At 51.5% G+C, this 24,740-nt stretch overlaps 2 protein-coding genes and 10 non-coding genes across 12 annotated transcripts; 8 read left to right on the top strand and 4 right to left on the bottom strand.

The window, feature by feature from the left end:
- Positions 1-601: 601 nt before the first annotated feature.
- On the top strand, positions 602-674 carry trnav-aac (transfer RNA valine (anticodon AAC)). The gene has a single exon. It is a non-coding gene; the product is annotated as a tRNA-Val (tRNA).
- A 5,375-nt stretch (positions 675-6,049) lies between these two features.
- Positions 6,050-7,048, top strand: LOC148666144 (uncharacterized). Its single transcript, XM_088633086.1, has 3 exons — positions 6,050-6,658; positions 6,760-6,875; positions 6,948-7,048. Exon 1 carries the CDS (start codon positions 6,101-6,103, stop codon positions 6,482-6,484), a length of 384 nt encoding a protein of 127 aa, XP_088489212.1. The 5' UTR covers positions 6,050-6,100; the 3' UTR covers positions 6,485-6,658; positions 6,760-6,875; positions 6,948-7,048.
- Positions 7,049-7,139: 91 nt separating this feature from the next.
- LOC148666143 (zona pellucida sperm-binding protein 3-like) lies at positions 7,140-8,459 on the top strand. Its single transcript, XM_088633085.1, has 5 exons — positions 7,140-7,308; positions 7,386-7,503; positions 7,699-7,788; positions 7,869-7,942; positions 8,110-8,459. The coding sequence occupies exons 1-3, from the start codon at positions 7,184-7,186 to the stop codon at positions 7,738-7,740; spliced, it is 285 nt and encodes a 94-aa protein (XP_088489211.1). The 5' UTR covers positions 7,140-7,183; the 3' UTR covers positions 7,741-7,788; positions 7,869-7,942; positions 8,110-8,459.
- Positions 8,460-12,344: 3,885 nt separating this feature from the next.
- On the top strand, positions 12,345-12,416 carry trnad-guc (transfer RNA aspartic acid (anticodon GUC)). Its single transcript has one exon. It is a non-coding gene; the product is annotated as a tRNA-Asp (tRNA).
- A 621-nt stretch (positions 12,417-13,037) lies between these two features.
- trnav-cac (transfer RNA valine (anticodon CAC)) lies at positions 13,038-13,110 on the bottom strand. The gene has a single exon. It is a non-coding gene; the product is annotated as a tRNA-Val (tRNA).
- A 694-nt stretch (positions 13,111-13,804) lies between these two features.
- trnah-gug (transfer RNA histidin (anticodon GUG)) lies at positions 13,805-13,876 on the top strand. Its single transcript has one exon. It is a non-coding gene; the product is annotated as a tRNA-His (tRNA).
- A 756-nt stretch (positions 13,877-14,632) lies between these two features.
- trnaf-gaa (transfer RNA phenylalanine (anticodon GAA)) lies at positions 14,633-14,705 on the bottom strand. Its single transcript has one exon. It is a non-coding gene; the product is annotated as a tRNA-Phe (tRNA).
- A 1,022-nt stretch (positions 14,706-15,727) lies between these two features.
- trnad-guc (transfer RNA aspartic acid (anticodon GUC)) lies at positions 15,728-15,799 on the top strand. The gene has a single exon. It is a non-coding gene; the product is annotated as a tRNA-Asp (tRNA).
- A 2,206-nt stretch (positions 15,800-18,005) lies between these two features.
- On the bottom strand, positions 18,006-18,078 carry trnaf-gaa (transfer RNA phenylalanine (anticodon GAA)). Its single transcript has one exon. It is a non-coding gene; the product is annotated as a tRNA-Phe (tRNA).
- Positions 18,079-19,100: 1,022 nt separating this feature from the next.
- trnad-guc (transfer RNA aspartic acid (anticodon GUC)) lies at positions 19,101-19,172 on the top strand. The gene has a single exon. It is a non-coding gene; the product is annotated as a tRNA-Asp (tRNA).
- A 2,206-nt stretch (positions 19,173-21,378) lies between these two features.
- On the bottom strand, positions 21,379-21,451 carry trnaf-gaa (transfer RNA phenylalanine (anticodon GAA)). The gene has a single exon. It is a non-coding gene; the product is annotated as a tRNA-Phe (tRNA).
- A 1,026-nt stretch (positions 21,452-22,477) lies between these two features.
- trnad-guc (transfer RNA aspartic acid (anticodon GUC)) lies at positions 22,478-22,549 on the top strand. Its single transcript has one exon. It is a non-coding gene; the product is annotated as a tRNA-Asp (tRNA).
- The last annotated feature ends 2,191 nt before the right edge of the window (positions 22,550-24,740 follow it).

Here is a 24,740-nt window from a genome sequence, read left to right as displayed (position 1 = left end):
CAAAAGATATAAATTCATTCAGTTACAAAGAGTTACACATATCAAGAGGACATAAGTTCTTTATATCATTCATTTAGACCGTTTCGTAATTGAACTTGTTTACAACGTCTACATGAGATACTCAAAACAAGAACATAACCCTTAGGAATTAAATTGATATCAACTGGTTGGGAGCAGTAATGCAATAAGGTTCAATACTCACTGCCAGTGGGTCCCTTTTCTCACCGTTTCCGTAGTGCAGCGGTTATCACGTTTGTCTCACACGCGAAAAATCCCCGGTTCGAAACCGGACGGGAACAGCCTCTTTCTCTACGCTCCTGTACTTCACAGAGGTCTTGAGCGACCGGTCACATGTTCCTTGGTGCGCTCATGCCGCAACACAGGAAGGCTTGAGCAGGTGGCTGTGGGCTTTGCGCACTGCCGAAATAGCTCAGCTGGGAGAGCGTTAGACTGAAGCTCTGAAGGTCCCTGGTTTGATCCCAGGTTTCGGCATTTTGTTTCATCGCGCCCTTTGTTCCTCTCTCCAGCGCCCCCTGCCTACAGTGACGCGTCCCTTTCTCAGCCCGAAACGCAAGCGAGACACCAGCAGCGATCCCTGCAGGTTTCCGTAGTGTAGAGGCTATCACGTTCGCCTAACATGCGAAAGGTCCCCGGTTCGAGACCGGGCGGAAACAGCCTTGTTTTGCACGCTCCTGTACTTCACAGAGGTCTTGAGCGACCGGTCATTTGTTCCCAATGTATTTCCGGTGCCTTCGTGCACTCTTGTACCAAACGCACGTTCCTTCTGTACGCGGAGCCGATCATTTGCAATTGGGCTGTGCCGACAGACCAGGTCGAGCTCTGTCGGCTCAAAAGCAGCGCAGGACCTGCAAGAACAACAGAAAGATTAGCATCCAGCGGGGGCCTCTTAGTGAGCCCAAGAGCTCATCAAGAATCGGCTCCAGCAACAGGGCTGGGCGCATTGTTCCATTCTCCGCCCACTCTCGGTGTAAACAAGTCCCTCCTGGTCTCTGCTTGAAATGCACTTTCCTGCGTTTGCTTTGGTGTAACTGGCTTCCCCTGCATGGGCGAATGTGAAGAAGATCCTTAGTAAGTCATTGAAGAAAACCGAGAAGAGGTCGGAGTGGCCTCTGTCGTTCATCAACGATCCAGTCAGGCAGTACTCCTCTGTAAAGCGCCGTTCGTTCACGTCGATTGGCTTTTTTTTGCCTTCATTCGTGCGAGTAGTACGTCTTCATGGCTCAATAGCATTTCAAATACAGCACCCACTCTGCTGAAACCAAGTGTTTTACACACCAGACAGGCCCCCAAACCTCATACAACCTTACTGTGGCTGTGGCCCCTTTCTTTATTTTGTAATGAGTTTCTGAAGATAACACTACAGGTAATACACTGGGACAGGTGGGTCGTCTTCATGGCTCAATAGCATTTCAAATACAGCACCCGCTCTGCTCAAACCAAGTGTTTTACACACCAGACAGGCCCCCAAACCTCATACAACCTTACTGTGGCCCCTTTCTTTAATTTTTTATGATTTTCTGAAGATTACACTACAGGTAATACACTGGGACAGGTGGGTCGTCTTCATGGCTCAATAGCATTTCAAATACAGCACCCACTCTGCTGAAACCAAGTGTTTTACACACCAGACAGGCCCCCAAACCTCATACAACCTTACTGTGGCTGTGGCCCCTTTCTTTATTTGGTAATGAGTTTCTGAAGATAACACTACAGGTAATACACTGGGACGGGTGGGTTGTCTTCATGGCTCAATAGCATTTTAAATACAGCACCCACTCTGCTGAAACCAAGTGTTTTACACACCAGACATGCCCCTGGACCTCGTACAACCTTGCTGTGGCTGTGGCCCCTTTCTTTATTTTTTTATGATTTTCTGAAGATTACACTACAGGTAATACACTGGGACAGGTGGGTCGTCTTCATGGCTCAATAGCATTTCAAATACAGCACCCACACTGCTGAAACCAAGTGTTTTACACACCAGACAGGCCCCCGAACCTCGTACAACCTTGCTGTGGCTGTGGCCCCTTTCTTTAATTTTTTATGATTTTCTGAAGATTACACTACAGGTAATACACTGGGACAGGTGGGTCGTCTTCATGGCTTCATGATTTTTTGACTGTAATCAAGTGTTGTGCACACAAGGCAGGCCTCCTGACCTTTCACAGTCATGCTTTGTTGTTAGAAACTTTAATTCTCTTTTTAGGATTTTTTGAACATGGGAACTTCCACCGAGATGAATGAGGTGCTCTTCAATAGCTTTTTCATCTATACACACAAGCGTATGTAACCAAGACACTCAGAACCAACAGAATCAACGTGAAGTCATAGAAAATCAAGAATGCCCCCGAGACATCTGCACCCCCCTCTTGGACCACTCTGGTATCAACACCCCCAAACCAATCCATACCAGCTAACAAGACTCAGAATCGGTGCAACCCTCCAACCTGGACCAAGAACAGGATGGGACAAGTACCTGCACCACACTACGCACCCCTCATCCAGACCAGCAGGACAGCCAGACAGCACCATCATGACACACATAATGAGATCACTCTCTGTCAGTATGTGTAACATTCTGGGCCTGGGCTCCTCTGTATTTTGGCTGAAGGGAGTTCAACAACATTATTAAACCGACTGACATCATAATCTGACAAGATACATTGTTTAGGGGAGACTAAACAATGTATCTTGTGTGAACGAGAGAAAAAGATCAGTGTAAATTCACTTCATTAGACTGACGGTGTGTATAGCAATGGATGGTTCCGATACATCGACCTCTGGGTTATGGGCCCAGCACGCTTCCGCTGCACCACTCTGCTGACAGCTGTCATGGTGTGATTCAACACAACTGCTCTATCTTTGCTTTCTAAAAGTGCGCCCGAGATGAAAAGTTTCAACGGCAAACACAGACGTCACTTTGAGCACTTGGTCTTTTATAGTACGAATCATCACACGCTGCTCTACATGGGCGTGTCTTCAAGATCGTTGAGAACCAAACCTTTTGCTTTCCGAGGCAACTGATTCTTTCCTTGTTAATTCACAAATCTTCAATGGGAATCAGTGAAACGAAAACCAAACACGTACACACTCGCGTCCTAGCCTGAAAGAAAAATGATGGAAGCACTTGAGGAATAACAAGAGTAGTCTGAACAGCTCCAGTCTATCAACTGCTCTACAAAGTGATCGCTACTTCCACACCCAGTTTATAACGCTGAAAATGATTCAGGAAGCACAGCAAAGTTCTAAAAGCAGTGGTTGAAAAGCGTCTAGATACATAAAATGACAATTTCTCAAAAGTAAAATCTTCAGCTTTTAAATATTGTCATCCATATATTTTCGTTTTTCTCTTTTTTACATAACACGCTTTCGAGAAATAGACTGTCTTGTAATGAAGGCTGCATTAGAAAATGTGTGTCTAAATTAAAATCGGGTTTATGACTTCTGCGTTTTTCAGCTTTCTTAGCGCTTGGGTCTCGATTCAGATATTGCAATGAAAGCAACAGGGGAGTAAGTTTTCCTTTTCTAAATCAAAGGTGATCTGCTCACAAGGAAGTATAAAAACTTCAGCGTTTACTTTTTGAAGACCGCAAATTGTCGAAACACTATTGCTTCATAAGCTAATAAGTAAGGTTTCTGAGCACGCATTGTATTACTAATGCTGTTATTAATAAAAAAAAAGCTTAAATTCACATAATGGAATTTGGACTGCTCAAAGTAGTCTATTCTTTGTACAACTTTACTTGCCCGCTGAGTAGAGTTTAAAGCAACGGCAGCAGAAGTAGCAGTAATAGCAACAACGTGGTTTGAGTGTCACAATACACTCTGTGAAATTATTGCGGCTTCAGATCGTTTTGTTCTGTTGAAGCTGCCTACAGGCTCTGAATTGCTGACATTGGCTGTAATCTTTTTTCAGGTTTCATGTAATTCTTCACATATTTGAAATATTTAATTCGGGTTCGCCTAATACACGGTGCAAACCGTACCTGCAGCAGAATGCTGTGGCACATGAAGCCGTTTTGTTTATCGGTTGTAAGGATATAGGAGCGTACTACAAATCGAGCAAGCGAAAAGAAAATTAAACAGGAGTCACTTTTTGGATTGCTAATTCATTGTGCTCTGTTCGTCTAGGTTCAAATCCTATCCTTGTCATGGTTAAGGCCTGAGACGTGTGTGTTTTTTCTAAACGGTGTTTGCATTTGTTTCCTCTTTACTCCTGTAAACTCAGGATTTTTTTTTCCTTGGTGGCAACAATACGCTTCTGTAATACAGTAAATGGTAGACTCTGCTTTCAAATGAGCTGCACCAGGCATTCGGATACAGAAAAACACAGGGATTTAAAATTCAGGAATATGAATGGCCAATTGCTTACAGCTAGGGTTTTTACGTTTTCTTATTTAGCGATTTGTGTATCAATCTTTTAACAATTCATTAAAATGCTAACAATATGTAAAATCAAAACAACAGCACCGTTAAATGCCGGGGAGACAGGTAGTTTTTTTTTCATCAGATGCCAATCTCTAATACTGTGTGTGAGAGCTTACGTACCTTTCCTTTTCTCACATTTTCTGACAACTATTCCAAAGGGGCACCCTGTCAGCTCCTAATACTTTTTAAAAGTCTGCCTGCATGTTTGATTATTGTCGTTTTATTTAGAAAAAGTTCAATATTGATCATAACTAAAGAAAATTAGGATCACGAATAAAAAAAGGGCTGAAGATGCGAGTCGCTCTTGAATCAGAGCTGGGCGACACGGGCTTCTGTTCTGATATGATTGTACGAGAAGCAGGAGGAATCTCTTCTCTCCTATGGAGCATGAGCTGAATCAGGAGTGAGACATTTCGTATGCTCGTGCATATGTTAACACATGACCTACATCGTAAAACTAAATTAAAAACTAACATTAAGTTGTCAAAGACATTCATTTATATACAAACAAGAGACAGACATAGTAATGATTCTACATTAACTTGTCCTGCACTGATCAGACTAATTGAAATGTATGAAAGCCCGTTTCCGCCAGGGAGTTACAAAACAACGCGCTATGGTATCGCAGAATTCCGACTAAGTAACTCAGAATTGCGACTTAGTAACTCACAACTCTGACTTTATATCTCACATTTGCAACTTCGAAATAGCCCATATTTCATTGTCTGTCCTTTTGTTATTGTAACGGATTCGGGTTCTAGCTAGCAAGACCTGGGTTTGAGCCAATAGAGTGAGGCACGAAGTAGGGTGGGAGCGGCGAGGGCACAAGCCCTAGAACCCGAATTCGTTACAATAACAAAAGGTCAGACAATGAAATATGGGCTTTTCGAAGTCGCAAATGTGAGAGATAAAGTCAAAATTCTGAGTTTTTAGGTCGCAATTCTATGATTCTAAGTCACAATTCTGAGATACCATAGTGCGTTTTTTTTACTCCCTGGCGGAAACGGGCTTCCATAGGTTCTCAGTGCTGCGAAGCAAAAGCAATCTCTGGAAAATCAGACAAATTATTATCAGATCATGTCAAAAGCTGATCAGTATTTCTTTACTGGGAAGCAAAGAAATGCTTGTATTACACATTTTAATATGACATGCAATTACACATGAAAAATAGTAAAATTATTTTCATTGCGGTACGTGTTGATAGAACAGCCCCCTCGATAAAAGAAAGTGTGGACGGACGTGTCGCATGTTCCGTACTCTGTCTGACAGCGAGTTTAACACACTTTCCACGGAAATTAGAAACTAATTGAACAATAAATTAATCTGAGCAAATTTTACACGTGTGGGTGATTTAATTCTGTCGAAATTGCGTGGAACTCCTCCGCTGAGGTCAGATACACACGGGAAAATGTTCAGGCGGCTTCACGGAGTCCTGCCTCAGACTGGAATCAGGTTCTAATTAGACGCTGAGAACAATCCGGATCTCTGTATGTAATTGATTGTGTTGATTGTGTGACCAGGTGTGCGGTAACAGGTCCTGCCAGTATAAAAACCTAGTCACCGCGTTCACACTTTATACTTTCTTGCTTCAACAGTTTTGTGGTTTACTTATTTTACTCCTGTAGCAATTGAGCGGGACGTTAATTTGGCGATGCGCTCGTTTCTCTTTATGCTGTGCCTGTGCACAGGGGCCGGGCTCCCCGCACTGGTTTCCGCCGGGCCGGCTGGCTGGGACTCTCGGGAAATGGCGCTCCAGGCCGACCTCCCGGCTCCTGAAGACGCAGCCCAGTTGGAGGATTTGAACCTGGCAGATGCGCCCTCCGAAGACCTGTCTGCAAGCGAGAACGACTCGCAGTCCTTGGCTCCCGACTTTCGCCGCCTTCCCGTGTCCAGAGACGCGTACTCGCCCTACTTCGACAAGGAGAAGATGAAGCCCGAAGCCGGCAGCCGCCCCTTACCCGCCTACATCAAGAGCGTCCTGTTTCCTCCCCAGCGAGGGCGGCAGCCGGCTCGCCCGGCCATCGGGGGCACCTGAGGAGTGGCTGTGTGGTGCGACTCCAGCAGGCTGTACGTGAGGGTCAGTCGGCTCCTGTTCGGCTTCAGCTGTCGGCCATCGGAGGTGACCTTGGGCAACTGCAGCGTCAGCCGAACCACACGCAGTTACTTCTACATCATCTACGGGCTTCACGAGTGCGGCACCGAGCGATCGGTAAGCGGGTCTTCATCTACAGGCAGTGTATCGACGTGAGCTGTAGGGCCAGTGTCGGGGTTGCCTTTCCTGGGAATATCCCTTCCTCTGTGACCCTGCAGGTTGTCCAGGGCCGCCTGGTGTACTCCAACACTCTCTGCTATGCCCCGCCCTCCTCCAGTGCACCTGTGCATCGCTTCATTCCCTTCTCTGTGCCGGTCAAGTGCTCCTACAACAGGTAGGCAGGGCTCTGCTGCTGAGAAGCCACTAGGAAAGTGTCCAGATGCCCCTCATCCCCTCTGTTCTGCAGGTTCCACTACTCCTACAAGGTTGGCTATGTCCCCACGTGGGCCAGGAGAAGGACCTTCTTCAAGGACCTGAAGAACAAACACAGCTTTGTGCTACTCGGCACCAACTGTAAGCTCCTTGAGTGAGTGGCTCCTCCTGCCTGCAGGGGGTGCTGTGTGCAGGTGTAATGCTGCCTCTCTCTCTCCAGCCCGCTGGGTCCGGCTCTCTCCTAAGGATGAGTACTTCCTGGGTCAGCCCATGTACTTCCAGGCCACTGCCTACTTTGCCACAGCAGAGCAGAGGCTGTACATCCACTCGTGTTATGTAACGGAGAAACCAGACCAGCACTCCCAGCCCCGTTTCCCTGTGATCGACAACTTGGGGTACAGCCACTTCTGGGAGGGGAGGTGGGCAGGAGCCCTGAGAGCCTGCAGGGGTTCATCCTTGTCCTTGTCCCCAGGTGCATGGTGGACAGCAAGGCAGATGGCTGCCTGTCCAGGTTTGTCCCCTCCAAGCAGAAGGATGTGCTCCGCTTCACAATTGATGCCTTCCTCTTCCAGAAGAAGCTGTCCAGGAAGGTACTGCTCTCAAAGGCTGCTCGGCCTTCTTGCTCTACTGATCCATGGTCTGCTTTCACATCCATGATCTAGATGTGAACCAGACTGTGGCAGCTGTAGTGCCTAGAGCTGCCAGCTTGCCTTCACTGATGGCAGGTCTTTCTCTGTCCCTCTATTGGCCTTGATCCCTTAATGCTGTGACCTTCCCTCTTGCAGCATGAAGTGACTGAGCTGTACATGCACTGTGGCTCCTGCTAAAGCAACACCAGGGACCAAGTCCTGCACCTACAACAGGGAGGCTAAGAGGTACTTCTGCAAGGAGCCTGCTGAGGGTGCTCTGGGACATGTCAGGTTTAGGCCTCACCTGTCCTCCTCCTCTCCTCCAGGTGGGAGGAGCTGTATGGTGACCATGAGGTCTGTGCCTGCTGTGAGTCCAGGTGTGCTGGCAGTCGGAATGAAGGTGGGTCTGGTTCTCTATCCCTTGTGGATGCATCTCTGCTCAAGAGACAACCATGCTTGGACAACTGAGGAATGATCCCGTGCTGGACAAAGGGACTGTTTAGATGAGTAGACTGTGGGTCTCTGGGTATAGCGGATCCCTCACTCCTGGGTGCTGCTTGTCCACAGGTACCAGGAGCCTGGTGACCAGCAGTCGGGTGGCTGTGGCACCAGTAGAAGCTCCTCTGGATGTGGGAGCTGACTGGACTGAGGATGAGGAAGGAGACCCTCGGAGCTCCAGTGAAGATGCTGAGAGCACCAGTGAGGATATGGAGGGAGCAGATGACTTTGGAGATGTTGGCCAGTGGACAGGTAGGGTCTGGCAGGAGGAGCTCCTGTAGGGGTGGTGTCCTGCAGTGTAGCTGGATTGTTCTCCTTCCTCCCCAGGTGCCTGAATGAAGGCTCCAGCCTGGCCCTTGTGACTCTCCTGCCTCCACTTGCCTTGTAATGGCAACATCTCAATAAAGCTGTGAAAGACCCTTCTGCCTGCCCTTGTTTCTTTATGGTTTATAGGTTTGAATGGGGTGGAGGAATTCAAGGGAAGTATTTGTGGGGGTTCCCCTTTCAAGAATGCTTCTCGTATTGCTGCCAATGAGGACTGAAAATGGCTGGAGTAATAAAGTGTTGTACTGGGGGAAGATAGCCGCACTATTCCTTGGGCAGGTCATTGTGACTTTTTTTACTGGGGGAGAGACAGAGGTGTTCAATATACTGGCAGTCCTCCTGTTTCCGAGAGGGGTAGTGCTTATGGAGTGTGAGTTGCTACTGTAGTGCCCAGTAAGAGTGAGATCTGGTGTCCTATTCTAGGCTGCACAAACTGACTAAAAGAAACACAAGGAAGGGATTGTCAACAGGGGCTTGGTGTAAAGTAGGCCTTCCCTTCCTTAGCAGAGGAACAATTCTGGTGCCCAAACATCAGTGAATAAAGGTACAGTTAGAATCTTGGAGGTCTTGTCTTATGGGTGTTGGTTTCACAGTATTGGACAGTCACGGGAAGTATTAGGATTGAGACTGGAGATCCCAGTACTTGATCCGGAAGACAAGTGTTCACAACCACCTCTACCAGCAGTACAGACTGTGTAGATTGAGACTGAACGCTTACTACACAAAGCCTCTCCACTGTTTCAGTGTCCCATGTCATGAATTTCAAGCGAATCCTAGTCTCCCATTGTGACTACCTATAATTTGCACAAATCCTGCTGGCCCACTAACACTGCTAATTTTTAGCCCTACTGCCATGCCCTATTAAAGTTTCAAAGATTTAGGATAAACTATTTAGTATAATGGTTCCAAAGGTGGCTTCGCAAAGTACTTGAAACAATTACAATAAGAATACACAGGATAACACAATTCCAATAGACAGAGGAGACCATGGATGGTGGTACTAAGGAAAGTAGAAGCAGAGGGCTAAAGAATGGAACCAGTTCAGTTAAGGCTCTTCTACAGAACAAGGTGTTGAGTCTGAATTTGAAGGAGTTTAGGGAAGGTGACTCTGGTATCCTTGGGGAGAGAGTTGCAGAGCTTGGGGGCATAACAGGAGAAGGCCTTGTCACTCATACAGTGTGGATGGGCGTGGGGGACAGTTAGGAGACCAGAATAAGAAGAGTGAAGGTTCTGAGGTGGGGAGTAGGGTGATAATAGATCAAACTGCTACTGAGGTGCAACTGAAATGTGACGGCATGTTCTACAATTTATGCAAGAAAGGGTAATGTTAGGCTTTTATGGACCGTTGGTACAACAGCAGTGCTCAAGGATTCATTTCTAATATTGAGGACAATGGGTTATATACCCATCGTTCTTACCAAAGGATCAGAGACCTTTTGCTATATAAAAAGACTCCTTTCCACCACTAATTTATACAGGTTTGGTTCATTTGGGTTTTATGTCTGGTTTCTGGTTTCTGTCGCTGGGCGCTCACCCTGCGGTCCATATGGGTCCCAATGCCCCAGTATATGGTAGTGGCAATTTCCCTAAGGAAACAAATACTCCACATTAGTCTGAATGCCACATTCTTCATTGGTCCCATTACATCACAGAAAAACAAAACTACTCACTCTTTAATCTCGTCTAATCCAAGACGCACCGAATATCACAGTCTTCTTTTAACAAGCGTGCTGTGATTCCTCTATGTAGCAGAAATGACAACCGAGGAGCCGAGAGATCATTTCAGCATTTCGCGTCGGAACGGAAAACACAAACGACCAACTTGGAATGACTTGCTTTTGACGCTTTTCAAAGCGTTCTTTGTGCACGACGACTGCGCCACCAAGCAAACTACATAAATATGAGAAAACACGCAAGAGATTTGTCACTCAGAGTGTCGAAGGGTCAATGTATACTGGGGCTAAGTTGAAATGCAACGTCAGGACTTTTCCGAATTATGTCACACGAAGAGAGCACAGCCCTTTCCGCCCTGCCGCGTGTGTCTCGGTAACCCGCTGTGATCGTATAGTGGTCAGTACTTTGCGTTGTGGCCGCAACAAACCCGGTCCGAATCCGGGTCAAGGCAGAATAGGGGCGTCGGCTTTTACTACTCGCACGAATGAAGGCAAAAAAAAAGCCAATCGATGTGAACGAACGGCGCTTTACAGAGGAGTACTGCCTGACTGGATCGTTGATGAACGACAGAGGCCACTCCGACCTCTTCTCGGTTTTCTTCAATGACTTACTAAGGATCTTCTTCACATTTGCCCATGCAGGGGAAGCCAGTTACACCAAAGCAAACGCAGGAAAGTGCATTTCAAGCAGAGACCAGGAGGGACTTGTTTACACCGAGAGTGGGCGGAGAATGGAACAATGCGCCCAGCCCTGTTGCTGGAGCCGATTCTTGATGAGCTCTTGGGCTCACTAAGAGGCCCCCGCTGGATGCTAATCTTCCTGTTGTTCTTGCAGGTCCTGCGCTGCTTTTGAGCCGACAGAGCTCGTCCTGGTCTGTCGGCACAGCCCAATTGCAAATGATCGGCTCCGCGTACAGAAGGAACGTGCGTTTGGTACAAGAGTGCACGAAGGCACCGGAAATACATTGGGAACAAATGACCGGTCGCTCAAGACCTCTGTGAAGTACAGGAGCGTGCAAAATGAGGCTGTTTCTGCCCGGTCTCGAACCGGGGACTTTTCGCGTGTTAGGCGAACGTGATAGTCGCTACACTACGGAAACCTGCAGGGACTGCTGCTGGTGTCTCGCTTGCGTTTCAGGCTGAGAAAGGGACGCGTCACTTTAGGCAGGGGGCGCTGGAGAGAGGAACAAAGGGCGCGATGAAACAAAACGCCGAAACCCAGGATCGAACCAGGGACCTTTAGATCTTCAGTCTAATGCTCTCCCAACTGAGCTATTTCGGCGGTGTGCAAAGCCCAAAGCCACCTGCTCCAGCCTTCCTGTGTTGTGGCATGAGCACACCAAGAGTAGCAGGAGAGTGTTGCAGGAACGTCACTCAGTAGGAAAGCCACCCAGCTGGGCCCTCTGAGCTCTGTCCAGCGCATCTTCCTCGCATGGACTCCTGCCTGCGACGGGCAGGAAACAATTAGCAAGAACAGAACGACACCCCGTGGGTGTCTCATGACCGCACCTTAGGTTGTGACACGTGCAGGTGTGAGGGGTTGCTGGGCTACTTTGGAGCAGAGCTTGGGCGGAGGGGGGGCGGGAAAGCAGACAAAGAGGTGACACCTCAAGGTCTGCACGATCACAGCTCTCCGCCGCCCCAGGCTTCCGCTCGATAAGCTACTGGACACACCCGCCCCTCCTCACACAGACCGTGGAAAAGCCCCCGAGTGGGAGGGCTCTCTCTTCCTCCCAGGAGCTCTTGGACACGACGCCCAGACAGGGCGCGGGGAGCGGCCGCCTGCAAACACGGCTCCAGGCAGGACTCCACTCCGCAGGAGCCGCAGAGCAGAGGAGATGAGGGCAGCTTAGCTCCTGTGCAGAGACCTGAGCTGTTGTTGCTGTGGATGCTGTCTTTTCTGCACTCGGGGTAGGAGTGAATGTTGAGTTGCCCTTAGAAATGAAGCAGAGCACTTCAACGGCACGGGTGTGTGTGTGTGCGTGCGCCCTGGTGATTCTGGGAGACAGATCGAACCTGGGCTAAAAGAGAGGGGGCTAAGCCCTCTTCCATTTGCTAGTTCAAAGTTGTACAACCCATTTGTATCTGCTAGGCGGCGCAGTCGTCGTGCACAAAGAACGCTTTGAAAAGCGTCAAAGGCAAGTCATTCCGAGTTGGTCGTTTGTGTTTTCCGTTCAGACGCGAAATGCTGACATGATCTCTCGGCTCCTCGGTTGTCATTTCTGCTCCGTAAAGGGATCACAGCACGCGTCGGCTTCCAGCATGCTGGGTCGGGACACGATGCCGGGGGTTGGGAAAGCGATGTTTTCCTCGTTAGTATAGTGGCAAGTATCCCCGCCTGTCACGCGGGAGACCGGGGTTCGATTCCCCGACGAGGAGTAGCTTTTCTTTCACCTCCTTAGAGAAATGACTGCCTTTCACTTCTCTGTTTTCTTTCACAGCGTCGTGCACCTTTTCATTGCTCTCGCTTTCAGAGCCTCCGCACGGCACACGACTCGACATCAGGAAGCACATTGAAGTGAAAGCAGGAAGCGCTGCGACATGCACTGTGCAGATCCCGCCACACTAAGAGGTGAGTGGGTCTGTTCGATGCACAAAGAACGCTTTGAGAAGCGTCAAAGGCAAGTCATTCCGTGTTGGTCGTTTGTGTTTTCCGTTCAGACGCGAAATGCTGAAATGATCTCTCGGCTCCTCGGTTGTCATTTCTGCTCCGTAAAGGAATCACAGCACGCGTCGGCTTCCAGCACGGTGGGTCGGGACACGATGCCGGGGGTCGGAGAGAGCGATGTCTTCCTCGTTAGTATAGGACCTGTCACCTGTCCCCACCTGTCACGCGGGAGACTGGGGTGCATCAGGACGCGCCTTGAAGTGAAAGCAGGATGCGCTGCGACATGCACTGTGCAGATCCCGCCACACTAAGAGGTGGGTCCAGTGGGTCTGTTCGATCACAGCGCTAGGCGAATCCCCAATCCCCTTTTGTGCCTGGCGACAAAAGATGTCTGTTTCCACCCGGTTTCGAACCGGGGACCTTTCGCGTGTGAGGCGAACGTGATAACCACTACACTACGGAAACGGTGGTAAGACGTGCCCAGCGGCCCAGCGCTGAGCTTCGCCAATGCGATTTAGCTGCTTCCAGTGCCTTTATTGGAGTGCGCTGATGGACCGTGCTCTCTCTCCAGAGACCAGCACGCCTGTCATGGACGGAGCAGGAAAGGCGGCGCCACATTCTACAGCCCTCTCCACGCAATCGACGAAATCGGGCTACTGAAGTGGAGAAAATCGCCTCTCCAGAAAGTGCAAATATCATCTTGGAGACTATAAATCCTATTGCCGAAGGTCAGCCCTGTCTACCAGAGTAACCCTCCCCCAGCGATGATCAGCTCGTCTCACACGCGAGAAGTTTCGGTTGGAAACAAGCGCCCCCTCTTCTCGCACGTTTTGCACGTTCGAGTAGTTTTAATGCGGCTCTTTCGTACACGGTGCTGATCTTTTGGAAAGCAGGAGGCAAAACCGAGTCGAACCGCCTGGGTGAAAACCAGGAACCCTAACCGCTAGACTATATGGCAGCGAACAACCATGCTGTTCCCGGCATCATGCAAGCAAACTACATAAATATGAGAAAACACGCAAGAGACTTGTCACTCAGAGTGTCGAAGGGTCGATGTATACTGGGGCTCAGTTGAAATGCAACGTCAGGACTTTTCCGAATTATGTCACACGAAGAGAGCACAGCCCTTTCCGCCCTGCCGCGTGTGTCTCGGTAACTCGCTGTGATCGTATAGTGGTCAGTACTTTGCGTTGTGGCCGCAACAACCCCGGTTCGAATCCGGGTCACGGCAGAATAGGGGCGTCTGCTTTTACTACTCGCACGAATGAAGGCAAAAAAAAGCCAATCGATGTGAACGAACGGCGCTTTACAGAGGAGTACTGCCTGACTGGATCGTTGATGAACGACAGAGGCCACTCCGACCTCTTCTCAGTTTTCTTCAATGACTTACTAAGGATCTTCTTCACATTCGCCCATGCAGGGGAAGCCAGTTACACCAAAGCAAACGCAGGAAAGTGCATTTCAAGCAGAGACCAGGAGGGACTTGTTTACACCGAGAGTGGGCGGAGAATGGAACAATGCGCCCAGCCCTGATGCTGGAGCCGATTCTTGATGAGCTCTTGGGCTCACTAAGAGGCCCCCGCTGGATGCTAATCTTTCTGTTCTTCTTGCAGGTCCTGCGCTGCTTTTGAGCCAACAGAGCTCGTCCTGGTCTGTCGGCACAGCCCAATTGCAAATGATCGGCTCCGCGTACAGAAGGAACGTGCGTTTGGTACAAGAGTGCACGAAGGCACCGGAAATACATTGGGAACAAATGACCGGTCGCTCAAGACCTCTGTGAAGTACAGGAGCGTGCAAAACGAGGCTGTTTCCGCCCGGTCTCGAACCGGGGACCTTTCGCGTGTGAGGCGAACGTGATAGCCGCTTCACTACGGAAACCTGCAGGGACCGCTGCTGGTGTCTCGCTTGCGTTTCGGGCTGAGAAAGGGACGCGTCACTTTAGGCAGGGGGCGCTGGAGAGAGGAACAAAGGGCGCGATGAAACAAAATGCCGAAACCCGGGATCGAACCAGGGACCTTTAGATCTTCAGTCTAACGCTCTCCCAACTGAGCTATTTCGGCGGTGCGCTAAGCCCACAGCCACCTGCTCCAGCCTTCTTGTGTTGTGGCATGAGCGCACCAAGAGTAGCGGGAGAGTGTTGCAGGAACGTCACTCAGAAGGAAAGCCACCCAGCTGCGCCCTCTGAGCTCTGTCCAGCGCATCTTCCTCGCATGGACTCCTGCCTGCGACGGGCAGGAAACAATTAGCAAGAACAGAACGACACCCCATGGGTGTCTCATGACCGCACCTTAGGTTGTGACACGTGCAGGTGTGAGGGGTTGCCGGGCTACTTTGGAGCAGAGCTTGGGCGGAGGGGGGGCGGGAAAGCAGACAAAGAGGTGACACCTCAAGGTCTGCACGATCACAGCTCTCCGCCGCCCCAGGCTTCCGCTCGATAAGCTACTGGACACACCCGCCCCTCCTCACACAGACTGTGGAAAAGCCCCCGAGTGGGAGGGCTCTCTCTTCCTCCCAGGAGCTCTTGGACACGACGCACAGACAGGGCGCGGGGAGCCGCCGCCTGCAAACACGGCTCCAGGCAGGACTCCACTCCGCAGGAGCCGCAGAGCAGAGGAGATGAGGGCAGCTTAGCTCCTGTGCAGAGACCTGAGCTGTTGTTGCTGTGGATGCTGTCTTTTCTGCACTCGGGGTAGGAGTGAATGTTGAGTTGCCCTTAGAAATGAAGCAGAGCACTTCAACGGCACGGGTGTGTGTGTGTGCGCCCTGGTGATTCTGGGAGACAGATCGAACCTGGGCTAAAAGAGAGGGGGCTTAGCCCTCTTCCATTTGCTAGTTCAAAGTTGTACAACCCATTTGTATCTGCTAGGCGGCGCAGTCGTCGTGCACAAAGAACGCTTTGAAAAGCGTCAAAGGCAAGTCATTCCGAGTTGGTCGTTTGTGTTTTCCGTTCAGACGCGAAATGCTGAAATGATCTCTCGGCTCCTCGGTTGTCATTTCTGCTCCGTAAAGGGATCACAGCACGCGTCGGCTTCCAGCACGCTGGGTCGGGACACGATGCCGGGGGTCGGAGAGAGCGATGTCTTCCTCGTTAGTATAGTGGCAAGTATCCCCGCCTGTCACGCGGGAGACCGGGGTTCGATTCCCCGACGAGGAGTAGCTTTTCTTTCACCTCCTTAGAGAAATGACTGCCTTTCACTTCTCTGTTTTCTTTCACAGCGTCGTGCACCTTTTCATTGCTCTCGCTTTCAGAGCCTCCGCACGGCACACGACTCGACATCAGGAAGCATATTGAAGTGAAAGCAGGAAGCGCTGCGACATGCACTGTGCAGATCCCGCCACAATAAGAGGTGAGTGGGTCTGTTCGATGCACAAAGAACGCTTTGAGAAGCGTCAAAGGCAAGTCATTCCGAGTTGGTCGTTTGTGTTTTCCGTTCAGACGCGAAATGCTGAAATGATCTCTCGGCTCCTCGGTTGTCATTTCTGCTCCGTAAAGGAATCACAGCACGCGTCGGCTTCCAGCACGGGACACGATGCCGGGGGTCGGAGAGAGCGATGTCTTCCTCATTAGTATAGGACCTGTCACCTGTCCCCACCTGTCACGCGGGAGACTGGGGTACATCAGGACGCGCCTTGAAGTGAAAGCAGGATGCGCTGTGACATGCACTGTGCAGATCCCGCCACACTAAGAGGTGGGTCCAGTGGGTCTGTTCGATCACAGCGCTAGGCGAATCCCCAATCCCCTTTTGTGCCTGGCGACAAAAGATGTCTGTTTCCGCCCGGTTTCGAACTGGGGACCTTTCGCGTGTGAGGCGAACGTGATAACCACTACACTACGGAAACGGTGGTAAGATGTGCCCAGCGGCCCAGCGCTGAGCTTCGCCAATGCGATTCAGCTGCTTCCAGTGCCTTTATTGGAGTGCGCTGATGGACCGTGCTCTCTCTCCAGAGACCAGCACGCCTGTCATGGACGGAGCAGGAAAGGCGGCGCCACATTCTACAGCCCTCTCCACACAATCGACGAAATCGGGCTACTGAAGTGGAGAAAATCGCCTCTCCAGAAAGTGCAAATATCATCTTGGAGACTATAAATCCTATTGCCGAAGGTCAGCCCTGTCTACCAGAGTAACCCTCCCACAGCGATGATCCGCTCGTCTCACGCGAGAAGTTTCGGTTGGAAACAAGCACCCCCTCTTCTCGCACGTTTTGCACGTTCGAGTAGTTTTAATGCGGCTCTTTCGTACACGGTGCTGATCTTTTGGAAAGCAGGAGGCAAAACCGAGTCGAACCGCCTGGGTGAAAACCAGGAACCCTAACCGCTAGACTATATGGCAGCGAACAACCATGCTGTTCCCGGCATCATGCAAGCAAACTACATAAATATGAGAAAACACGCAAGAGAGCTGTCACTCAGAGTGTCGAAGGGTCGATGTATACTGGGGCTCAGTTGAAATGCAACGTCAGGACTTTTCCGAATTATGTCACACGAGGAGAGCACAGCCCTTTCCGCCCTGCCGCGCGTGTTTCGGTAACTCGCTGTGATCGCATAGTGGTCAGTACTTTGCGTTGTGGCGGCAACAACCCCGGTTCGAATCCGGGTCACGGCAGAATAGGGGCGTCTGCTTTTACTACTCGCACGAATGAAGGCAAAAAAAAGCCAATCGATGTGAACGAACGGCGCTTTACAGAGGAGTACTGCCTGACTGGATCGTTGATGAACGACAGAGGCCACTCCGACCTCTTCTCAGTTTTCTTCAATGACTTACTAAGGATCTTCTTCACATTCGCCCATGCAGGGGAAGCCAGTTACACCAAAGCAAACGCAGGAAAGTGCATTTCAAGCAGAGACCAGGAGGGACTTGTTTACACCGAGAGTGGGCGGAGAATGGAACAATGCGCCCAGCCCTGATGCTGGAGCCGATTCTTGATGAGCTCTTGGGCTCACTAAGAGGCCCCCGCTGGATGCTAATCTTTCTGTTCTTCTTGCAGGTCCTGCGCTGCTTTTGAGCCAACAGAGCTCGTCCTGGTCTGTCGGCACAGCCCAATTGCAAATGATCGGCTCCGCGTACAGAAGGAACGTGCGTTTGGTACAAGAGTGCACGAAGGCACCGGAAATACATTGGGAACAAATGACCGGTCGCTCAAGACCTCTGTGAAGTACAGGAGCGTGCAAAACGAGGCTGTTTCCGCCCGGTCTCGAACCGGGGACCTTTCGCGTGTGAGGCGAACGTGATAGCCGCTTCACTACGGAAACCTGCAGGGACCGCTGCTGGTGTCTCGCTTGCGTTTCGGGCTGAGAAAGGGACGCGTCACTTTAGGCAGGGGGCGCTGGAGAGAGGAACAAAGGGCGCGATGAAACAAAATGCCGAAACCCGGGATCGAACCAGGGACCTTTAGATCTTCAGTCTAACGCTCTCCCAACTGAGCTATTTCGGCGGTGCGCTAAGCCCACAGCCACCTGCTCCAGCCTTCTTGTGTTGTGGCATGAGCGCACCAAGAGTAGCGGGAGAGTGTTGCAGGAACGTCACTCAGAAGGAAAGCCACCCAGCTGCGCCCTCTGAGCTCTGTCCAGCGCATCTTCCTCGCATGGACTCCTGCCTGCGACGGGCAGGAAACAATTAGCAAGAACAGAACGACACCCCATGGGTGTCTCATGACCGCACCTTAGGTTGTGACACGTGCAGGTGTGAGGGGTTGCCGGGCTACTTTGGAGCAGAGCTTGGGCGGAGGGGGGGCGGGAAAGCAGACAAAGAGGTGACACCTCAAGGTCTGCACGATCACAGCTCTCCGCCGCCCCAGGCTTCCGCTCGATAAGCTACTGGACACACCCGCCCCTCCTCACACAGACTGTGGAAAAGCCCCCGAGTGGGAGGGCTCTCTCTTCCTCCCAGGAGCTCTTGGACACGACGCACAGACAGGGCGCGGGGAGCCGCCGCCTGCAAACACGGCTCCAGGCAGGACTCCACTCCGCAGGAGCCGCAGAGCAGAGGAGATGAGGGCAGCTTAGCTCCTGTGCAGAGACCTGAGCTGTTGTTGCTGTGGATGCTGTCTTTTCTGCACTCGGGGTAGGAGTGAATGTTGAGTTGCCCTTAGAAATGAAGCAGAGCACTTCAACGGCACGGGTGTGTGTGTGTGCGCCCTGGTGATTCTGGGAGACAGATCGAACCTGGGCTAAAAGAGAGGGGGCTTAGCCCTCTTCCATTTGCTAGTTCAAAGTTGTACAACCCATTTGTATCTGCTAGGCGGCGCAGTCGTCGTGCACAAAGAACGCTTTGAAAAGCGTCAAAGGCAAGTCATTCCGAGTTGGTCGTTTGTGTTTTCCGTTCAGACGCGAAATGCTGAAATGATCTCTCGGCTCCTCGGTTGTCATTTCTGCTCCGTAAAGGGATCACAGCACGCGTCGGCTTCCAGCACGCTGGGTCGGGACACGATGCCGGGGGTCGGAGAGAGCGATGTCTTCCTCGTTAGTATAGTGGCAAGTATCCCCGCCTGTCACGCGGGAGACCGGGGTTCGATTCCCCGACGAGGAGTAGCTTTTCTTTCACCTCCTTAGAGAAATGACTGCCTTTCACTTCTCTGTTTTCTTTCACAGCGTCGTGCACCTTTTCATTGCTCTCGCTTTCAGAGCCTCCGCACGGCACACGACTCGACATCAGGAAGCATATTGAAGTGAAAGCAGGAAGCGCTGCGACATGCACTGTGCAGATCCCGCCACAATAAGAGGTGAGTGGGTCTGTTCGATGCACAAAGAACGCTTTGAGAAGCGTCAAAGGCAAGTCATTCCGAGTTGGTCGTTTGTGTTTTCCGTTCAGACGCGAAATGCTGAAATGATCTCTCGGCTCCTCGGTTGTCATTTCTGCTCCGTAAAGGAATCACAGCACGCGTCGGCTTCCAGCACGGGACACGATGCCGGGGGTCGGAGAGAGCGATGTCTTCCTCATTAGTATAGGACCTGTCACCTGTCCCCACCTGTCACGCGGGAGACTGGGGTACATCAGGACGCGCCTTGAAGTGAAAGCAGGATGCGCTGTGACATGCACTGTGCAGATCCCGCCACACTAAGAGGTGGGTCCAGTGGGTCTGTTCGATCACAGCGCTAGGCGAATCCCCAATCCCCTTTTGTGCCTGGCGACAAAAGATGTCTGTTTCCGCCCGGTTTCGAACTGGGGACCTTTCGCGTGTGAGGCGAACGTGATAACCACTACACTACGGAAACGGTGGTAAGATGTGCCCAGCGGCCCAGCGCTGAGCTTCGCCAATGCGATTCAGCTGCTTCCAGTGCCTTTATTGGAGTGCGCTGATGGACCGTGCTCTCTCTCCAGAGACCAGCACGCCTGTCATGGACGGAGCAGGAAAGGCGGCGCCACATTCTACAGCCCTCTCCACACAATCGACGAAATCGGGCTACTGAAGTGGAGAAAATCGCCTCTCCAGAAAGTGCAAATATCATCTTGGAGACTATAAATCCTATTGCCGAAGGTCAGCCCTGTCTACCAGAGTAACCCTCCCACAGCGATGATCCGCTCGTCTCACGCGAGAAGTTTCGGTTGGAAACAAGCACCCCCTCTTCTCGCACGTTTTGCACGTTCGAGTAGTTTTAATGCGGCTCTTTCGTACACGGTGCTGATCTTTTGGAAAGCAGGAGGCAAAACCGAGTCGAACCGCCTGGGTGAAAACCAGGAACCCTAACCGCTAGACTATATGGCAGCGAACAACCATGCTGTTCCCGGCATCATGCAAGCAAACTACATAAATATGAGAAAACACGCAAGAGAGCTGTCACTCAGAGTGTCGAAGGGTCGATGTATACTGGGGCTCAGTTGAAATGCAACGTCAGGACTTTTCCGAATTATGTCACACGAGGAGAGCACAGCCCTTTCCGCCCTGCCGCGCGTGTTTCGGTAACTCGCTGTGATCGCATAGTGGTCAGTACTTTGCGTTGTGGCGGCAACAACCCCGGTTCGAATCCGGGTCACGGCAGAATAGGGGCGTCTGCTTTTACTACTCGCACGAATGAAGGCAAAAAAAAGCCAATCGATGTGAACGAACGGCGCTTTACAGAGGAGTACTGCCTGACTGGATCGTTGATGAACGACAGAGGCCACTCCGACCTCTTCTCAGTTTTCTTCAATGACTTACTAAGGATCTTCTTCACATTCGCCCATGCAGGGGAAGCCAGTTACACCAAAGCAAACGCAGGAAAGTGCATTTCAAGCAGAGACCAGGAGGGACTTGTTTACACCGAGAGTGGGCGGAGAATGGAACAATGCGCCCAGCCCTGATGCTGGAGCCGATTCTTGATGAGCTCTTGGGCTCACTAAGAGGCCCCCGCTGGATGCTAATCTTTCTGTTCTTCTTGCAGGTCCTGCGCTGCTTTTGAGCCAACAGAGCTCGTCCTGGTCTGTCGGCACAGCCCAATTGCAAATGATCGGCTCCGCGTACAGAAGGAACGTGCGTTTGGTACAAGAGTGCACGAAGGCACCGGAAATACATTGGGAACAAATGACCGGTCGCTCAAGACCTCTGTGAAGTACAGGAGCGTGCAAAACGAGGCTGTTTCCGCCCGGTCTCGAACCGGGGACCTTTCGCGTGTGAGGCGAACGTGATAGCCGCTTCACTACGGAAACCTGCAGGGACCGCTGCTGGTGTCTCGCTTGCGTTTCGGGCTGAGAAAGGGACGCGTCACTTTAGGCAGGGGGCGCTGGAGAGAGGAACAAAGGGCGCGATGAAACAAAATGCCGAAACCCGGGATCGAACCAGGGACCTTTAGATCTTCAGTCTAACGCTCTCCCAACTGAGCTATTTCGGCGGTGCGCTAAGCCCACAGCCACCTGCTCCAGCCTTCTTGTGTTGTGGCATGAGCGCACCAAGAGTAGCGGGAGAGTGTTGCAGGAACGTCACTCAGAAGGAAAGCCACCCAGCTGCGCCCTCTGAGCTCTGTCCAGCGCATCTTCCTCGCATGGACTCCTGCCTGCGACGGGCAGGAAACAATTAGCAAGAACAGAACGACACCCCATGGGTGTCTCATGACCGCACCTTAGGTTGTGACACGTGCAGGTGTGAGGGGTTGCCGGGCTACTTTGGAGCAGAGCTTGGGCGGAGGGGGGGCGGGAAAGCAGACAAAGAGGTGACACCTCAAGGTCTGCACGATCACAGCTCTCCGCCGCCCCAGGCTTCCGCTCGATAAGCTACTGGACACACCCGCCCCTCCTCACACAGACTGTGGAAAAGCCCCCGAGTGGGAGGGCTCTCTCTTCCTCCCAGGAGCTCTTGGACACGACGCACAGACAGGGCGCGGGGAGCCGCCGCCTGCAAACACGGCTCCAGGCAGGACTCCACTCCGCAGGAGCCGCAGAGCAGAGGAGATGAGGGCAGCTTAGCTCCTGTGCAGAGACCTGAGCTGTTGTTGCTGTGGATGCTGTCTTTTCTGCACTCGGGGTAGGAGTGAATGTTGAGTTGCCCTTAGAAATGAAGCAGAGCACTTCAACGGCACGGGTGTGTGTGTGTGCGTGCGCCCTGGTGATTCTGGGAGACAGATCGAACCTGGGCTAAAAGAGAGGGGGCTTAGCCCTCTTCCATTTGCTAGTTCAAAGTTGTACAACCCATTTGTATCTGCTAGGCGGCGCAGTCGTCGTGCACAAAGAACGCTTTGAAAAGCGTCAAAGGCAAGTCATTCCGAGTTGGTCGTTTGTGTTTTCCGTTCAGACGCGAAATGCTGAAATGATCTCTCGGCTCCTCGGTTGTCATTTCTGCTCCGTAAAGGGATCACAGCACGCGTCGGCTTCCAGCACGCTGGGTCGGGACACGATGCCGGGGGTCGGAGAGAGCGATGTCTTCCTCGTTAGTATAGTGGCAAGTATCCCCGCCTGTCACGCGGGAGACCGGGGTTCGATTCCCCGACGAGGAGTAGCTTTTCTTTCACCTCCTTAGAGAAATGACTGCCTTTCACTTCTCTGTTTTCTTTCACAGCGTCGTGCACCTTTTCATTGCTCTCGCTTTCAGAGCCTCCGCACGGCACACGACTCGACATCAGGAAGCATATTGAAGTGAAAGCAGGAAGCGCTGCGACATGCACTGTGCAGATCCCGCCACAATAAGAGGTGAGTGGGTCTGTTCGATGCACAAAGAACGCTTTGAGAAGCGTCAAAGGCAAGTCATTCCGAGTTGGTCGTTTGTGTTTTCCGTTCAGACGCGAAATGCTGAAATGATCTCTCGGCTCCTCGGTTGTCATTTCTGCTCCGTAAAGGAATCACAGCACGCGTCGGCTTCCAGCACGGGACACGATGCCGGGGGTCGGAGAGAGCGATGTCTTCCTCATTAGTATAGGACCTGTCACCTGTCCCCACCTGTCACGCGGGAGACTGGGGTACATCAGGACGCGCCTTGAAGTGAAAGCAGGATGCGCTGTGACATGCACTGTGCAGATCCCGCCACACTAAGAGGTGGGTCCAGTGGGTCTGTTCGATCACAGCGCTAGGCGAATCCCCAATCCCCTTTTGTGCCTGGCGACAAAAGATGTCTGTTTCCGCCCGGTTTCGAACTGGGGACCTTTCGCGTGTGAGGCGAACGTGATAACCACTACACTACGGAAACGGTGGTAAGATGTGCCCAGCGGCCCAGCGCTGAGCTTCGCCAATGCGATTCAGCTGCTTCCAGTGCCTTTATTGGAGTGCGCTGATGGACCGTGCTCTCTCTCCAGAGACCAGCACGCCTGTCATGGACGGAGCAGGAAAGGCGGCGCCACATTCTACAGCCCTCTCCACACAATCGACGAAATCGGGCTACTGAAGTGGAGAAAATCGCCTCTCCAGAAAGTGCAAATATCATCTTGGAGACTATAAATCCTATTGCCGAAGGTCAGCCCTGTCTACCAGAGTAACCCTCCCACAGCGATGATCCGCTCGTCTCACGCGAGAAGTTTCGGTTGGAAACAAGCACCCCCTCTTCTCGCACGTTTTGCACGTTCGAGTAGTTTTAATGCGGCTCTTTCGTACACGGTGCTGATCTTTTGGAAAGCAGGAGGCAAAACCGAGTCGAACCGCCTGGGTGAAAACCAGGAACCCTAACCGCTAGACTATATGGCAGCGAACAACCATGCTGTTCCCGGCATCATGCAAGCAAACTACATAAATATGAGAAAACACGCAAGAGAGCTGTCACTCAGAGTGTCGAAGGGTCGATGTATACTGGGGCTCAGTTGAAATGCAACGTCAGGACTTTTCCGAATTATGTCACACGAGGAGAGCACAGCCCTTTCCGCCCTGCCGCGTGTGTTTCGGTAACTCGCTGTGATCGCATAGTGGTCAGTACTTTGCGTTGTGGCGGCAACAACCCCGGTTCGAATCCGGGTCACGGCAGAATAGGGGCGTCTGCTTTTACTACTCGCACGAATGAAGGCAAAAAAAAGCCAATCGATGTGAACGAACGGCGCTTTACAGAGGAGTACTGCCTGACTGGATCGTTGATGAACGACAGAGGCCACTCCGACCTCTTCTCGGTTTTCTTCAATGACTTACTAAGGATCTTCTTCACATTCGCCCATGCAGGGGAAGCCAGTTACACCAAAGCAAACGCAGGAAAGTGCATTTCAAGCAGAGACCAGGAGGGACTTGTTTACACCGAGAGTGGGCGGAGAATGGAACAATGCGCCCAGCCCTGTTGCTGGAGCCGATTCTTGATGAGCTCTTGGGCTCACTAAGAGGCCCCCGCTGGATGCTAATCTTTCTGTTCTTCTTGCAGGTCCTGCGCTGCTTTTGAGCCGACAGAGCTCGTCCTGGTCTGTCGGCACAGCCCAATTGCAAATGATCGGCTCCGCGTACAGAAGGAACGTGCGTTTGGTACAAGAGTGCACGAAGGCACCGGAAATACATTGGGAACAAATGACCGGTCGCTCAAGGAAACCTGCAGGGACCGCTGCTGGTGTCTCGCTTGCGTTTCGGGCTGAGAAAGGGACGCGTCACTTTAGGCAGGGGGCGCTGGAGAGAGGAACAAAGGGCGAGATGAAACAAAATGCCGAAACCCGGGATCTTTAGATCTTCAGTCTAACGCTCTCCCAACTGAGCTATTTCGGCGGTGCGCAAAGCCCACAGCCACCTGCT

Source organism: Lepisosteus platostomus, chromosome 5 (genome assembly GCF_059453375.1).
Source record: "Lepisosteus platostomus isolate fLepPlt1 chromosome 5, fLepPlt1.hap1, whole genome shotgun sequence".
Taxonomy (NCBI): Eukaryota; Metazoa; Chordata; class Actinopteri; order Semionotiformes; family Lepisosteidae; genus Lepisosteus; species Lepisosteus platostomus.
The sequence above is the reverse complement of the archived record's forward strand: the minus strand, read 5'-3'. Positions and strand labels throughout refer to the sequence as shown.